General features: G+C 43.1%; 1 protein-coding gene and 1 long non-coding RNA gene across 3 annotated transcripts in view; one reads left to right on the top strand and one right to left on the bottom strand.

Moving 5' to 3' along the window:
* Nucleotides 1-18,059, top strand: part of dok6 (docking protein 6) — a 55,894-nt gene extending 37,835 nt beyond the window's left edge. The window contains exons 5-10 of one of the 2 annotated variants that reach the window (XM_075452489.1): nt 1,061-1,180; nt 3,298-3,487; nt 3,836-3,974; nt 5,026-5,131; nt 11,746-11,778; nt 13,047-18,059. In XM_075452489.1, the coding sequence (XP_075308604.1) occupies nt 1,061-1,180; nt 3,298-3,487; nt 3,836-3,974; nt 5,026-5,131; nt 11,746-11,778; nt 13,047-13,198 (740 nt within the window). In that variant the 3' untranslated portion in view covers nt 13,199-18,059. The remainder of the gene's footprint in view (nt 1-1,060; nt 1,181-3,297; nt 3,488-3,835; nt 3,975-5,025; nt 5,132-11,745; nt 11,779-13,046) is intronic. The other variant, XM_075452490.1, reaches the window with a different exon arrangement.
* Nucleotides 10,937-13,087, bottom strand: LOC142370069 (uncharacterized). Its single transcript, XR_012767782.1, has 3 exons — nt 12,999-13,087; nt 11,802-11,869; nt 10,937-11,029 (listed from the first exon to the last, which is right to left on the bottom strand). It is a non-coding gene; the product is annotated as an uncharacterized LOC142370069 (long non-coding RNA).
* Nucleotides 18,060-18,065: the final 6 nt, after the last annotated feature.

The following is an 18,065-nucleotide window of genomic DNA, read 5'->3' as shown; positions in this document are numbered from 1 at the left end:
AGTGCCTGGAGAGAAATCACACGTGCACGGGGAGAACATGCAAACTGCACACAGAAAAGGCTCCGATCGGGACTCAAACCAGGAGCTTTTTGCAGTGAAGCAACGGTGCTAAAAAAAAACAAAAAAAACAAAACACCGCTGTGCATCCCTTTGGCCTACGTAAAGCACGACTGTTTTTGCACATTTCTGCCAGACTGAGCTGAAATTTTAAACGGCGAACAATTGGTCCTCTGACAAAAAGAACTATTCTTAACTCACAGTGAAACCTCAAAAGGAGGATTCTCGACAGCAAACGAGACCTTTGGCTGTGCTATTACGTGGGTTTTCCCACTTTTTTTTAACCTTTCTATATTAGAACTTTGAAATAATTATTCAGCATTTTAGGAAATGTGCTGATTTTGTTTGTCTGTCTGTTTTTGTCTGTGAAGAAGGAAACCATTCTTTTGCACACCGAATATGACACGACAGCCAGTAGATATATAAAGACTACAAGCTAGGGAAAACCTCAGTAAGAAAACTCAGACAAATAAGATGAAAGTGTTTTTACTGTTTCCCGTCTTTGTTCTAAACCAGACATGCTTTAGCATCATATTGACAGTATTGTAGATAAATCGGACAAAAACAGTAGTTACTAAAACTATTATAAACCCATTCTCTTTAAATTCAATTGTACGCGCAGTTCCTTTCAAGTTAACCTGATGATCTTAAAAGCTGATCAGTAGTTTCGAATGTAACTAACGTAATTTTATGGCAGAACTACTGATCTTGCGCAGCTTTCGAGCTGAGTGTTGTCAAAGCAGGGAGCAGAAACCCAGCCTTCATTTGTCGTTTGCTGTTGCTGAACCGACAGCCTCTTTTAATCTGCACCACATCGATCAGACTGACCACCCTGGTTAATAGTCGCTGCTCTGTACATGCCACAATTCATTCTAAAATTCCTCAAGTGATTTATGCCCGTGTGCAAACAGCGGCCGTATAACTAGACGGTAAGCTTGATAATGTATGCGGTGTGTGAGTGTTGGACGGTGGAGGCGCCTTAACGCTGTGTTGCTGTGTGCAGAGCTGGATGCAGAGGAATGGTGTAAGCTGCTGTGTGTGGAGTGCCTGGGCAGCCGTCTCAACGACATCAGCCTTGGAGAGCCAGACCTGTTAGCAGCGGGGGTGCAGCGGGAGCAGAACGGTGAGTGCCCAATTAGTCCCTGCCAACACAGACACCCATTCAGGGTCACTCTCTCTCACTCAGCCCGCCACCAAGCCGTTAACTGTTGCAGTCGGGGCCTTCTTGCGTTAAAGCGTCTGAGACCTCAGAGGGTCAGGGGAGTGGAACAGCCACTGTCCAATTAAGCCTGGCTAATAGGGGCCCTTTTTTGTCGATATTTCACTTCAAGTCCCCAGTTCGTTTTTAGGCTGCATTAGAACACTATAGTCCAACTTCAGAGGCTTGTTTGGGTGTGTGTGTTGAAGGAAACCTGTGTGCGTGCGTAAGCACAGGTCACAGGCTGCGGCCGGGGCTCTGTTCCAGTTCTAATGAGAAGTGCTGTGCATCACTGGCTTCCCTCGTAATGAAGCTTGTCATAGAGATGGATGAGATTGTGGCTCCTAAAGCCATGTGAAATAAATGTGCTTCCCCACATATTCCACTCACAGGAAATGGGAATGGAAAGGAGGGGAGACAATGGGGCTCTGATGTCGCAGGGAAGCTCGTTCCATGTGTAATTTGTAAACTCGTGGAGGAAATCGAAAAAAGCCGACAGGCAAAAAGGAGCCGTTTATAGTTGTAAAAGGAGCGAGTAATTGAGCAGAATCTGCTCTCATTCCAACCTATTCTTTTCACTGGAGCCATTAAGGGAAATTGTGCTCCTCAACACAACTTGGCCCCATTTATTTAACATATCAGGACTCAAAGTTTTGACTGCGATGGGGTGAGCCAGTTGAAGCGAAACAAAGCGATCCCTCTCCCTTCTGTTGTGGCTGAAATCCTGCTGTTTGGTGTTCATACAGAGCTTTCAACAGTGTGAGACGGAGACGCGCTGAACAAGCACCTCTCTCCTGCCGCTTTGAGCGAACGACACAAAAGGCTTTAGCCTGCAATTTCAATTAGCAGCCCTCGCCAAACAGCAGGGGCCGATAATTAGATCACAGTTCATTTTCACTGTCCCTAAGAATATGCCTCGGCATGACATTGCCGTTTTCAATCCACCGCAGATACATGGCTTATTTTGAATCATTAAATATAATTAGTGAGAACTAATTTAGATTATGAGGAACACTCACTCTGTCTGTGTCTCTCTTGCTCCCCGTGTCTGCCACAGAGAAATAGTTTAATATGGACAGGCAAATTTGGCTCCTTGATCCAAGCTCAGCGGAAGGGAAGTTTTGGCTGTTAGTCGGGTAAAGTACGACACTCCAGATTGGATATAAACTACCAAATAAAAGACGGTCATTGGTAAGCACGGTGCAAAATACTGTCCTAAAGGTTGAGACAAACTAATTTGGGTCACTTGTCTCTGCAGAATGCTAATATTTTGAAAAATAATTAGGATTTTAATGTTTCCTGCTTCCATATTTTGTCAAATCTCATCTCACCATCCTTCCTGCAGTCGATATCAAAGTGTAAAGTACCTTAGTCTTTCAAGAAGATTTCAATCTGAATTCCTGCAAATTAAATAATCTTTCAAGTCTTTCATGCAAGGCAAGAAACCAAATGCACATAACTGCAGCACATGTAGCTGCCTCTGTCCATGATCATTACAGCCTGAGTAACCCAGTCAGTTCACAACAATGTGTTTGAATCGCAGATATCAAATGCGTGACAACATTAGGCATGTCTGAACGCGATTGGTTTATACAGTAATGTTGTTATTATTATTATTGTTATTATACAGTGTGTGATTAAGGATCAGGAGTATAATGCTTTACATTACGAGTAAGACTCGTATAGATAGGGCCGGTTTGTTTGCTTTCTTTTTACACTGTAGAGCAGCTATCACGCTCCTTTTTTCTGTTTTAGCATTACAGCTTAAACCCAAAAGCAAAAAACAAAAACATTTTCAAACCATTCCTTTACATATTTAGCTTTAATATTTAGTACATAGATTGAGTGATATATTCAGGCCCATTTCGGTCTGTAGATTCTGGAAACTGGAGTCAATTTCTATGCAAAGCCATCTCCAAGATGAAATGTTTCCTTTTGTTTTGTTTCACGCTGGGTGTAACAGAAAGCCGTCGCTCAGTTTTAACAGCATTCTTCACTGTGAGACGCCTCCTTTCAGGAAGTGTGACTGTGAATTCTTTCAGAACGCTTCAACGTGTACCTCATGCCCACTCCGAACCTGGACATCTACGGGGAGTGCACCATGCAGATCACCCATGAAAACATCTACCTGTGGGACATTCACAACGCTCGCCTCAAACTCGTCATGTGGCCGCTCAGCTCCCTGCGCAGATACGGCCGAGACTCCACCTGGTTCACTTTCGAGTCGGGAAGGTGTGTGCGCGCGCATGTGTTCTCTCTTTGTTTGTGTGATTGCAATGATAGCAGTGGGTGGGGGGGGGGGACTTTAGTTTTGGAAATGTTTTGACAACTTCAACAAAGCAACTTTGAATATCCAAAACATCCCACGATATTTGCCGCTGAGCCCTTCAGGCGATGATGTGACAGGTGCCTCGAAATGCCGTGAATGCGTGTCCTAGTTTGTGTACTCCCCTCTTCGGTGGGCCACTTGCATCAACGTGCCTGCCTATAACTGAACATTCAACCGTGCGCATTTATAAATGAGCAATCCGAGAGTGAGCGTGATCAAAGCGTGTCTCTGTGTGTGTGTTCCTGGCGCAGGATGTGTGACACAGGAGAGGGTTTGTTCACGTTCCAGACACGGGAGGGGGAGATGATCTACCAGCGGGTCCACTCGGCCACGCTGGCCATCGCCCAGCAGCATGAGAGGATGATGGAGGAGATGGAGAAGAGCTCCCAGGTACATTTGTACGGTTTGGGTTGTTTATCTCTTATTCACAGCTGGCCACGAGCTAAGTGTATTCTTGTCCTACCAGCATTTGAAACAGTTATTAATGAGTGCAAATGTAGACACAGCATTGTTTTAGGAATGCTTGCATATTGTGCATCACTTTCATACACTTGCAAATGCAGCAAGTGGATGAAATGTGTACAAAAATGCCCTATTTTCCTGGTTTCCTAACACGGTCTTCACTGTGTGTTTGATTTAGGCTGATCAAACAAGCCTTTCTTTGAGGCTGTTTGCGGGATTATTTTCAGAAATAATTGAACACAAAGGAAATAAATCCTAATATTCACACAAAATCTTCACACTCACACATACACACATATGTGTTTTTATTTAGGAATTGCCGCCTGGTCCATCCTCTAAATCACTGTGTTGGATCAGGAGCCTTCTGACACCCTGTGGTCTTGGCTTGAGTTCTTTTCTTCCCTCACAACAGCCATCCATCCCTTCCTTCCTTCCTTCCTCTCCACTATCATCTGTATTCTTTATTTATGGGGGCCTGCCTAGCGTTTGATGAGCCTTGACCATATGGCCGTGCTCCTGGACCCCTCCATTTCTGGAACACATCCAAAAAAAAAAGCAGCTACCCTTGGCAGTATAAATTGTGTAAATAGATACACAAAATTGCCCACTCATGTTTCAGAGAGAGTGAAATGGCACGTGTTTGCTTCTGAGTAAATGCATACTTTCCCCTTTTTTTTGGTAAAATATTAATCTATTTCACACATCTAAAGCTGCTCTTTGGCTCTTAGATGGGGGCTTTACTTTCATGTTGCAGATAAAAAATGAAAAATGCATCGTCCAGCGGCAAAACATCACTCTCCGAAATGAACCCTCATCCCAGCCATCAAACGGACATTTGGACTATAGACATGTCATTCAGCTTGTGATTTGTCTTATTATTCACACTCTGTGTATTGAGAAATGCAGATCAGTTTCCCCTGTCGTGACTGAGATTGACAGTAGAGTGCGAGGTGATGCAACCTTTCTCTGTCTGCTTCAGGTCCACTCCACAGAGACGTTAACCAAGTCCATCTCCCTGCCACGCAGCGCCTACTGGCAGCACATTACACGTCAAACCAGTGTGGGCGACCTCTACAGTTACCAAGGTAGGTCCAACAACCTACTCCATCCTTTTTACATGCTTCCGAAGAAATGACAAGAAGAGAACATGATGAGGACTTTTACAGCAGCTGACACTTATCAATACTAATGGAGTACCTCTGCAGGAAAAGTGCAACCCAGGTTATTTTCTATGGGGAGAATTTTACAGAAATCCTCTAAACGCATCACACGCAGACCGTAGACAGACATAACAAATTGCAGATTTTTTTCCCTAACGGCAAGTAACTGGTTGTTGTGCAAGTGCAATAGAAAGATAACGTTACTGTTATGAAGAGGACAGCTGGAAGGATGCTCTCAGTGAAGGTGAAGGTGAGTGTTTGTGTGTGTGTCGCTGCTAATAAACATGAACTCATGAACACTAACTGAGGACATGAGTGACTAAGTCCACTGAAACAACCGCAGGTAACTAGGTTTCTTTCATGTTATAACTGTGCCCACATGTCCCACAGGTTGGCGGCACCAGGGCTACAGTTTACCCATTCCTCCTAAAAAAAAAAAAAAAAAAAAAAAAACAGCCACCGTTAGTGGAAGTGCTCGTTTCAGGGATTTCAAACCTGGTACTTCTTTACATCTTCTGCAAATCGGATTAACGGTAGTTGGGGGAAAATAAAGAACGAACAGAGACATGTGGAGATTCCCACATTTATAAGTCTGATGTTTCAGCACCAGGGAGATTATTATTTTTTTTCTCTTAAGTGATAAGGATCACCCACACATTGAAAAATCTGTCTTTTTTTCCCTTTATATAATATAATAACAAGTATTCCATTGACAAGAAACCGAAAAGGTGTCTTAATCACTTTCTTTGTAGATTTGTTTTAATATTTGGGGCGGATTCGTGGCTACAAACATCTATTAGTTTAAAGGCCAGATAAGTTTCTTCTTGATCAATTTCACCAGTTTGGCGAGTTCTGTCCTTCAGCCACTGCGTATATCCTCTGCATTGTCAACCAGATGTCTTTGTGAAATACTTTTTCACTGCCCTGGCAATGATATATTTGCTCTTCTCCAGGACGGATCATTTCATATGAAGTTGTAGCGTGAGGACTTTTGGTCACAGTGATGTCTCCTGAAGTGCAATGCAGAAAGGCAGATGGTAGTAAAAAAAAAAAAAAAAACGGCAACAGATCACAGCTTCAAGGAATCGTGTTGTGAAATCCACCGTTCAGTATGCAAACTGTGCTTCCAGATTGCCTGGAGCATGGATTTCAAGGAAGGTCGCCGTACAAGAAAAAGATGCCAACTACAAAGAGCACCTTGATGCTCCGATCGGAAAATGTTTTAGGGAGAAATGAAATGCTTTAAAGGAGCACTGAACGCAAACACGACAACTACAACCTATAGGTGAAGCGCCGGGGATTCAGTTCTAGTCAGTTTCGGGCTGCTTTGCTGCCGTTGGACTTTTTAATCATGGGATTTTCATTTTGGGGTGGGCAATGAAAACTCTGAGTTTCCAGTGCAGCAAATCAATCAAGCCATCAGAAATGTCTGCCGTTTTTTTTTTGCGACCCGGTCAGAGCGCAGATTGGCGAACACGCAGCAGATGTTGCGGAATGACCTCGAAAACCAACATCCCAAGAATATGGCTGAGCTAGATCAGCCTTTAATGACCAAAAGCAGAGGCATAAACAGATAGACTAAAGTTTACATAGACTATTATCTAAAGTACGTGATAAAATATTGTTTTTGTGTTGGGTATTGCAGGGAGGCACATTCATGTTTATGTGTCTCCAAGTAAGGGAGAGAAATTTCCCCTAATTGCATCAATAATGCAGCAGGTAGTCTATAGCATTCAAGCTCAGCACCATTTGTCCTTTATGTGCACTTACTCTGGACGTATACTTAAGAAAGAGGAAATGTGCGAGTTTGTGTGTGTGTGTGCCTAGATGAAGACCAAAGGCAGAAAGGTGATTAGTGAGCTGATGCGATTATCCTCTGTCCATGGTATTAGTTGATTAGAAGACTTATCTGAGGATTACGGGCCTTTTGGCTTTCACTGATAGAGCAAAACAGAAAGCCAGGCAAAGATGAAAGTCGCCCCGACGTCATAATTTTCTTTTGAAAAGCTAAGGCTGCCCCCCCCTCATTATCATTTAATTGTGGCCTGATAAGCTTAAAAGCAAAATGCGAGTCCTCTGTTCCAAACATCAACATGTTTTTTTCCTCATAAACTAAACGAAGAAGCTTCCCCCTCCGGGGGGGGGTCATTATTTATACTTGCAGTCTCAGTAAGGTCTCCTTTTAAACTCTTCCTGCTCAAACTCCGGAGCTCCTATGCCATCCATCACCGTGGCGTCTCCACTGTTCCTCCCACACTTTCTCCTGTGTAGCTGCCCGCTTCAGAACCACCCTCCACCTTTCCCTGCTCATACGCATTCATCGCTGCCATTACCCCCTCCTCCCTTTCCCATGAATAAATTGAATGCATCAGTGTGTTTGAGGTCTTGTCAGACAAAGAGGACAACTGGGTGATTCTGTGGAGTGATGGCAGTTCAAGTCCTGTTGTGACATGGGATGTTTGGACTGTGAAAGGCATGTGACGCATGCAATTTCGGAGCAGGTACTGATTTTATATTGGCAGGAAGTCGTTCTTAAATGTAATAATTCCTCACTGACATATAGTCTCCACCGTTCTGGGCGTCATTGTTTGGCATTGTCTTTCAAAGTAAGCAGGGCCCTGTGATGTTCTAAAAGCTTTCCTGAGGTCTTAGGGAACTATCTGTGCCACGCGTTGGTAGAACCACAACAGGGAAACTGTGCAGCTCGTTCCTTTTATTTACAGCTTTTTTTCACTGCAAATGATTTTAGGGGCAAGAGGGACTCAATAAACTCTGGCTTTTCAGTGTCGCTCCATTCCTCTGTGCGCAGCTCAAGTCTTCAGCGGCCGACGTTAAGAGAAATGCCTTCAGTAACAAATGGGAAATCCTACTTTCCAACTTCTGACTGAAAAAGAATTTAAGAACCCCAATTATAAGTCAGACTTGTATGCGGGATGTAAAATATTGTACTGAAAGGGCATTATGAGCTCATTCAGTTCTTAAGTGAACTATATAACCACTGATGAGAAATTGCAGATAGCGGCGAAGCAAAAATTGGCTTCTCACTTCGAATATACAGTGAGCGTGGTGAGGGTTGAGATGGGGATGCTGGATAATTCTACTCTAAATCCGAACTGCTCGCCAAATGAGACATTTTCTGACTTTAAGTGCCTCAAACAAAGAGCCAGCGTTCTGTTTTGTTTTTTTTTTCCCAGGATTTTGGAGTTCAGACACACAAACATGTGCTCTTTTGCACAGAAAAAGCAATCTTTCTCATTTACAGATGCGTTCATAGACATGTAAGTTACCAGTTTACTAACCACTATGAGTTGCTGCCTAATGTCAGAGGCGTATATATATGCTAACCACCCTCCTATCCCCCTACCCTGCATAGATATACAAAAGCCACAGCCTTCTTTTGTTGCTGGTTTACATTTCTTCTACGTATCTGCATCTCCAAAGTTGTGTATAAAGCACTTTAGTCTGTTACAATTCTCATGAAATGTGGCTCGGTAGACAAGTGAGAAATTGGATGTGATGCTTGTTACTATACAAAATTGATTAAAGCTCAGATCTGTTTGCAATAGATAGTTAGTATTTGTCCAGCTGTGAGTTACTCCAAATATGTAGAATTCTGTACAAACTGGTTTTTTTTTTGATGATGTAATGATTGGTTGATTAAACTTTGGCAAAGATAATCCCACTACTGCAGCCTGGACAGATGCCACAACACAAACGTTTTTGCAAATATTGTCCATTTCAACTATTTAAATTCATTTACGCCATACATAAGCAAGTGTAACAACATTATGTTACTAACATGTAGATTTTACAGACCTGTGTTACCCCACATTGCTTGTGCATGCGAGTCCCGCGTCTCGCACCACCGTGACAGATGAAAAGTGAAGATGGTGGCATTTCAGGATGTATGTTGTTGAGTTTTAATCTACACCCGTGGATGCAGTGACAAACTATGTTCACCCCCCCCAAACTCCTCCAGTGATTTCCACCACATGATCAAGCCTGTTTTTAATCAACAAATGCATCAGGTCCTGAAAATCACAGCCACTCAGTATCAGTTTTTCATCCTTGTCTCATGTGCAAATATATATATATATATATATATATATATATATATATATATATTTGAAAACGAAAGAAATTCTCATCATTTTGCTAATTTACTTTAAGTGACATCTCCTTCCATTATTCACTTATAGCACATATTACACCAGCTAAGTATGCTTTTTGCTTATCCATTACTTTGAGCTATCGAGTTTCAATATATCCATCATCCACCACGCAGCTTCGACACCATCAGGCTCTCGCACGTATGGGAAAGTGTTGCTGTTCCAGTGTTGGAGCTGAATCGGTGTTAAGATTAAATTTAAACCTTTTTAATTAAGTCTTCATTTCTACTTTGGGACTGAAAATGAGCTCCTCTGCAATCCTTCAAAGTAAACCCTTTGAGCTGTAGAAGTAGCTCTGGTTTACATCCTGAAGGAAAAAAACCCAAGAAAACCAATCCGTCTTTAAATACATTCTTTATACCAATTTAGGCTCATATTCAGTGGACACAGCTGCAGGTTTCATTATTCCTGTAATAATGACACTATTAGTTTCTGGGATAATAATTTGGATGTGAATAAGGAATCAGGTTTTTGGACCATGGTGGCGGGCTGTGTTTGCTCCCCGGCTGGATCACTGTGCACATGATGAATATCCAATCAGCACAGTCAATTTGCTGAGTCATGCTCGGGTTGCTTTCAAATACCCTGCAGGTCGGGGAGGATAATTAAGGAACACAGTTCTTTTTTTCCCGTTGAGGTTTTTCACCTACTTGTTTATTTACTTGGCTGAGTTAACGGAGTGTCTGGTGCTGAACAAGTGGAACTCCTTTGTTTGAATATTTTTGACATATGCGTTCATACAGAGCTTAAATGTCTAAGGAAAACCTCCCAGAAAATACTGTTTGCGATCATTAAAACCGATCATTATTATACGTGTTTGCTTTAAGAGAAAGTAGGAGATTGTGGTGCTTTCAAATTCCCAGAATCGACAGTAAATATGAAGACAATATATCTACTTTCTGCTGCCTTCCACCGCTGCTCTCCTAAGGTTATTCCCTCTTTTGCATTTCGGTGAAACTGCGGTGTTCTCGGAGTTTGCTGATTCATAGGAACAAGTGCACTTTAAAGTTTTGGAGTCAGAAAAAGCATCGCACCACGCCAGCCAGAAATGGTTCAATTACCAACTCCCATATTGGAAAGCAAAATGGACAAAAATGCTCAGATTTTTTTCGTTCACCCATATGTATACATTTTTTTTTTTGTCACATCACGGGCAGTACCCCCTTTCTCCGACTCCCTCTGCGTTTTCACTGTGCTCCACAGTTTAGCGCCGTTACATTAGCAATTCTAATGCCGCGCAGCGCTGTACTTTGATCCGCTGGGAGTGATACGAGGGGATTTTTACTGAGAAGGTAGCAAGTATCAAAGGTAAAAGACGAGATGATGGGAGAACATGTTAATGTCGGGCTCTCATCTGCAACAGCCAGCGTGGAATGTTGCGGGTGCAGGTGCAAAAAGCCGGTGTAAAATTCAAGTAAACTTTCCCGGTCTCTTTCTAATTGGTGCCAGGAAAGTTTTAATCTCAAGGAATCAGAGTGCATTACCTGAGCCCAGATTTCGACGAGCTGACCCAGTTTCCAGGGTGTGTTTGACAGTTGTTTCATTACTCCCAGCACATTGTTGCTCCTGTCTTTTATAATCTGGAGTCTGTGGTACATGGAGCCTCTGTTTATCTGGTCACAGCTGTTACTCGACTGCCATCTGGGTTGTTACACTTTGAGGAAAGAAGGTGCAGACAGGTGCGTGTCAACATGGATACATGAATGGCTGCTTGTGTATCCCGGTCTGCTGTTTCTCTCTCTCTCTGTGTCACTGTGTGTGTGTGTGTGTGTGTGTGTGTGTGTGCACCCTCCCTGCCTGTCCTGTCTGCTCCGGCCCAGCAGCTGCCATCCCAGGCCAGATAGGATGACATGACCTTCCCTGGTAATGAAAAGGCACTGACAAATCACTGTCTGCTTCACTTGGGGAGAGCAGAGGAGGAGGAGGGATGCTGACGCCATCACCTCTCTTTCTGTAGTTCTATTATTTTTCTATGCAAGTGTATACATGTATGTCTCCCGTCTAGAAGTGGAGCTTATGTTAGGGAGGGAGGGAGGGCACCACACAACAAACACTAGCGTTTATGACTAAGGAGATGATGGGATCTGCTTCACCCTGTCTTTCTGCACTGGGCTCCCTGCCTTCTGTTTTTTTTTTTTTTTTTTTTTTTTTCCTCCAGCCTAAATTGGCCTTGGTTGAGGAGAGGGATTGTCTTGGCAAAGATGTGAAAAGGATATGCCTGGTTGCACACCAGTCGTTTCAGCAATCTATTAAGTACAACGCAGAGGGAAGAGAAAACGTCCCCCTTTTTCGTTTTCTTTCTGTTGCCTGAACTGCATTTAAAAGCTGTGAATCTAAAGCCTTATGCTATTTCTTTTTTCTTTATTTCAGGGAATGGCAGAGAGGAAAGACTACTAGACAGAGGTGTGTGTGTATGTATGACTCACCTGTGATATGGTACAGCTCCTGTTTTGGTCTCATCCTCACACCCACACCGGCCCCTTTGTGCCTCCTCCTGCAGACTCACACAGGAAAATGTCTTTTTCAGTATTTTGCATTCAGAGCATCATCTCTCTTCATACTGTTTTAAAAAAAACAAACAAAAAAAAAAAAACAATCTGAGTAGACTTCCTTCTCAGTGACTCTGACACGTACTCAAGTGGCTTATTGACATTGATTGCCAGGCTGACATGCTCATGCTCCATATTCCAAGTTGAAGCGAGTTGGCACTGCGTCTCGCAGCCTGAGCAAGATTCCTTTTGGTGGTATCTAAAGGGGCCACTACGGGCTACCCACACAGCTGAGAGTGTGTGCATGTGGGCGCATGTTCTCTGTATTGTGATCCGCATTTGCTAATAAGCATTTTTGCACCAACGGCAGATATGAAAATGATCTCTTTGTCAAACGTGCCATTACAGCCCTTGAAGAAAACAATAAAGTTTTAATTTTCAAATCAAATTCCAATTAACCTCTGTAGGTGAATAGCTTTAAAGCCTCTTAGATATATTGATGTGCAGCAGCTTCTATTAGCAGGTCCCATATACGCTATAGGTTAGGGTTGATTACAGCATTCTGTAAGGTTTTGCACCTCCTGAAATATTGATCACTGGCCACTTCCTCCTTGTTTGGTGCATGATCAGCAGCCTGCCAGCCACTTTATCCTCAACCCACCTCTGTGTGCACATCTCCAAACAGCATTGTAATGTATTATTAATGGTCTCGCAGTTGCAGACGAACAGCCCTCCGCCCACAAATATCCATTTCTCCCTCTCAGTGCATTTTAACCAATATCAACTGCAGAGCTAATTGGTCCAATTAATTTAAATTAAGGTGGTGAGGAAGACAGCAGGACAGGGAGCCGACAGCAGACAGTCTATTAGCAGATGAGGCTGTGAAATGAAGTTGTTTATCTGGCACCAGGGGCTTTCTTTTATATCACATCTGATAATACTACAAGCATAAGACGACTTTACGCTAAAAGAAGCACGCCAGCTTTATTCCTGTGTTTCCCCCCCCCCCCCCCTCCAAGATATTATCATGAACAATTGCTAAGCAACAGTGGCACCATGACTAAAATGACTAAGAGAAACATTTTTTTTTTTTTAATATTGTGTCACTGTTATGCCCAGTTTACTTAAACTTACTCGGTTTATTTTATTCCTTTTAACATCGATCCACTTTCTCCCCCGCAGAAGCCGGGCTGTCGATGACTTTTATCCCGCGAGCGCAGACGTTCCCCGGCTTCCTTTCCGACGAGCCAGAGCAGGAGAGCCACCGTCAGGAAGAGGCTCCGTCGCCCTCTAGTGGCTGTGAATCAAGTTGCAGCCTCAGACCCCTTCAATGACAGAGAGCTGCTCGAGCAGCTGTGGACACTGCGCCCACTACTGTAGAAAGGATGTAGAAATCTGTATAGTGACATGTGTAATATATATAATTTTCTGGCGATACTCACAAACAATAGTGTCAACTTTAGAGTGAGCAGTACATGGGAAGAATCGTGAGGATGATTGTGTCATTTCTTTTGCGATAAATGACTGCAGGTAGCTCAAAGATTGCACCAAAAATCCTTTTAAGTGTAATTTTTCCAAGTGTTTTATTTTGTCATCCTGTTGGAACCCAGCATGACCTAACTCCATCCTTGGATTTTTTTGAGATGTTAAAGGCACTAAGATCCACTGTAAAACAATGTTTCAAGCAAAAAAAAAAAAAAAAAAAGGCTTTAGTTCTGAAGTTGATAAAAAACACATCAAGCTCAATCCAACAACCTGCTGCCTCAGCAACCAGTTCAAGAGGAAACTCCACCAGTTTTGACACATAATCCTCCCACCCTTACCGGACTCTGCTTTCTCTCAAAGAATGTGAAATCGATCAATGTCTCATAACAAAACATCTCCGTGTCCATAGCAGTGATGAATCAGCTAAACCCCCTAATTGGTTACAACCAGCAAAGGGTAAAAGTCACACAGAAGTGTGCTTCAACGATATAGTGGCGAACGGTCATGTCAGAAATTATAAAAGGACAACCCTCTCACGGCCTCTGCTTTAAACTGCCAGCCTACCTTTCACCAGAGCAATTTGATTTTAATAGCTTCCCAGCTCCTCAGCAGCGTCATTTGAAGCAAGTAACTGATAAGCTGTTCATTAGTGGAAAGTGGGGAGAAAAAAAGAGACCTGATGGGATAAGATGTGCAAAGCGGAGGTGTCCACCCTGCCCCGAGCAGCACATACCTGGTTCATTTCCTTCTTTCTACCACCACTTCTCCCAGTCTTACTCTTTACTGTTATTATCAAAGAAAAGACCCAAGAAAAACAATGCTGTTCCAAGAAAAAGCTGACGGAATGGCAGCACTGAGATAAATAGACCATTACAAATCCATCTGTTACTTCAGTATCACAGACGTTGCCATGGCTTGAATAACACTAGCTCTGTCAGATAACTCGTGGAAAATGTTTGGAAATATTTTTTCACAAGAATATGTTGGAAGTTTGGCATCCAGACTCAAATACCATTGCTCCTTGTGTACAGGTTTTCCCAATTTGATATTAAAGTCATGAGTGAGCTTCTGCCCCAGAGCTTACAGGTGGATGGTGGAAAGCCTTAAAAATAGAGAGACGGTTTGCAGTGTTGAGGGGCGGCAGAAGCAAAGGTGATGGGTGGGGTACGTTTGATTGGTGGCATGTAGAGTATAAAGCGGCTGACCAGCTCGAGTTGATTGCCTCAACTAGCTTGTAGGCGTTGTTCCATGTATCCCACTGATGTCTCTGAGGTATGGCCTGGGCCATTGATTCCAACTTGCAGAAACTTTACTCGGATAAAGGGTCAGTCAGGCTGGCTGTCCCCACTTTCTCTGCTACCAGCGTGTGGCAGGTTAACAAGAGGGGATGTGTTTTGGTAATCTTGCTAACTAAAGGGGATTGTTTTTCCAGCAGATGGATGTAGCCCATTTCTGAAAAGTGGATGCGGAGGGGCCTTAAACCTGAATTATGGCTTAGGGTAGAGCTACCTTGGGATTGACAAGTCTAATGGATGTGGGTGCATAGTGTCCGCAGGTTCCACCCCCAACCCACAGCGTCTGTTTTAAAAAGAATAAAGATGTTGACTGCTAAACTGGTGGCATCAGAACAAATGTCTATGACATCATGGAGGTTATGTCCATCTTTTATATACGGTCCTTGATCCCTCCTCATATTGCCATTGCCACATTCATCTTTATGTCAGATATGGCAAAGCAAGCCTTACATTTTGTAAAGGTAACAAATCTGAGAGTCATCACCTCTGAAACCATTTGCTAATTTCTACAGTTAAGTCCATGCACACATTGAATCATTAGGATGACAGTTGATCTTTAGAAGTACTTGTGTTCTTACTCTTACCAAAGTAAACCGGTTAGGGCTTTCTGTTTTCTGTTTCCCTTGTTAAGTTGGGGGTAGCTTTATTTTTAGCGTATAGACGGGATAATAATGTCCTCTCATCAAGAGGAAAAAAAAAACACATGTCCCCAATAGTAGGGATTAGATCATAAGCAAACAACATGAAAACTTCCTTTTTTCTTTTCTTTAGTAGCTTGCAATTCACAGGAGGGAAGGCTCTGACTGGCTAATGTGTATGCACCAAACAAGCTCCAACTACCTGGCCTTGAAGTTTCCAGAGGGTGTGCCACCTGGGGATTCCACCATTCTCCATCATTACCCTGATTGGGAGGAATGGCCTCCCTGATCTGAACCCAAGAAGTTTTTTGTTTTTGAACTTCTGTGCTAGTCATGGATTGTCCATTACAAGCACCATATTACAGCACAAGGTGGTTTGTAACACTACCTGGTATCAGGTCACCTTAGGCCAAAAGTCAATGACCCATTCTGTAGTTGTATCATCAAACCTGTGGTTGTATGTCTTGGTGAAGACACATGACATATGATCATTACCTGTTGTATGTTGGGTCTGCTGATGGAGAAGACTCCCGGTCAGACCTGGTAAGCCCAAATGAGTGAACTGGGAATGTCTTGCAGAGGTCCCTGTCCGTGAGTTCTTCAACTCACTCCTCTGGGAGAGTTTCTTCTCACCTACAGGGGGAGGTTAGGGACATGGAATCCGAGTGGACCATGTTCAGCACTTCCACTGCAGATGCGGTTTCCAGGAGCTGTGCCCAGAAGGTTGTTGGTGCCACCAGTGGGTCCTCCGCTTACTGCCACAGGGGCCATCAAGCTGAAGGAGGCCTTTCAGGCTTGGTTGTACTGGGGGTCACCTGAAACAGTTGAAAGGTACAGCGTGGCTAAAAGGGCTGTAGTATGGGAGGTTGCAAAAACTAAAACTCGGGCATGGGTGGAACTTGGCAAGGTCATGGAGAAGGACCTCGCTTAGCCCCAAGGATGTTCCGGTAAACCATTTAGTGGCTCAGACAGGGAAAGCAGGGCCTGTCCCAGGTTGCGCATGTCCTTTGTGGGAAACTACTGACCTGAACTGCGGATATCATGGAGCGGCGGAAGGAGCACTTTAAGGATCTCCGTAGTCCTGCCAGGATGTTCTCCATTGAGGAGGCAGTCTGAGGACTTGAGTGAAGCCTTACCCATCATCTTGGCAGAGGGGGTTAGGGTAGTTAAAATGCTTCCCAATGGTAGGGCACTGGAAATGGATGAGATTTGCTTTGAGATGATGCAGGCTCTGGATATTGTTGGGCTATCTTGGCTGACACACCTCTTCAATGTCCTGTAGAGGTGTGGAACAATGCCTGTGGAGCGGCACACCGAGGTGGTGGTTCTCCTTTTGTAGAAGGGGGACCACACCACTCAGCCTCCCGAGGAATTCTTGACCTTAAAGTGTGTTGGGGAGGAGGCTCCGACCAATTGTTGAGCCTTGGATTCAGAAGGAACAATGTGGTTTACTGAGTTACTGAGGGGGTCATGGAAGTATGACCATCCATATGTGTGTTTTGTGGACATGGACAATGCTGACCTACACGTTACTTATTTCTAAAAGAATTCTGCAGTCCCGTTCCTTCATTAGCAGCAGCATGAGTTAGAGTGAAGTGATGTTGGCACTATAACTAAAACCAATACGGAAAATCTACAAAATGTTTTCAGGAAATCCTTTCTGTTGCATGACTGATATGTATCTATATACACACACACACACACTGCTGCTGTGATGATGATGGCTCCGTGTTGCCCTCGCTGAGTACGAAGTGCCTTCCGACACAGAGTTTGAGATCCAACCAAAGCAACGACTTTGGGCTCTTTGTTTACTATTGTTGGCGGAATAGATGGATCTCTACTTCTAAAAGAAGAAAGCTTCAAGTCTTAAGTTTTCTTGAAATATTGTAGACCCAGCTGTGAAATGCCATGTCTCAAAAAAACAAAAACTCCTGAGCAAAACCCTCTCCGCCCGTTGGTGGCTGGTTACCAGACACTTTTCTGCCTGTTTCACACACGAGGTAAGGGAGATGGTTCCTTTTTTAATATGCAAGTTTGCTGACGAAAGATTTTATTTTATTTGATGAAATCCAAAACTTACAATACCAGTGTAAACAAAAGGGTTTCCAGTGACAATCACTTTTAGGCAACAAAGCAGTCTCTCAATCTTTTGTGTATTTTTGTTCCTGATGGCGTCTCGCTCATGGCTTCATGTTTAGAAATACAGTAGATACTAAATGCCTGGAGAGCTGGAACAGTACAAGCACATTTTGTCTTAAAATGACATTTTGCAGTGATCACTTTATTTTGTATTCGTTATTTAAAAGAACCCAACCTGCATATCAATAACTCTTAAAGCATCCGTATTTAGGTAGCTGTTTGCCTGCATCAAGGAGCCTGATTTAACAGCGATAAGTGTTTGACTTAGTTGCTTACATACCTGGTCACATATCTTAGCTCAAATGTGGTTAAATAGATGTAAATTAGTCCCACTACACATGGGGCCATACTCGCTGAGATGAAAGGAGAAAAAATCCAGTTGTTTGTGCTCATCGTTTGACATTTTTGTTATTTATTGTAGCCATTGACATGTTTGCTGAGTGTCATTAAGATTTCTATAATTGTCACTTTGATTGTTTGTCCACAATGTTTTTGTGTTCTATCAGTTTATACATTAATAGCACTTTAAATACATGAGTTTTAGGACTACAGTTTTCACTAAATGTACATATGTAAGATTTTTGATGATCAAAACAGGTAATAAATTAAATGTTCTACCATGTATCTTTTTTTCCCTTCAGCCT

This window comes from Odontesthes bonariensis, chromosome 20 (genome assembly GCF_027942865.1).
Source record: "Odontesthes bonariensis isolate fOdoBon6 chromosome 20, fOdoBon6.hap1, whole genome shotgun sequence".
Taxonomy (NCBI): Eukaryota; Metazoa; Chordata; class Actinopteri; order Atheriniformes; family Atherinopsidae; genus Odontesthes; species Odontesthes bonariensis.
This window is presented reverse-complemented; position numbering and strand designations above follow the sequence as displayed.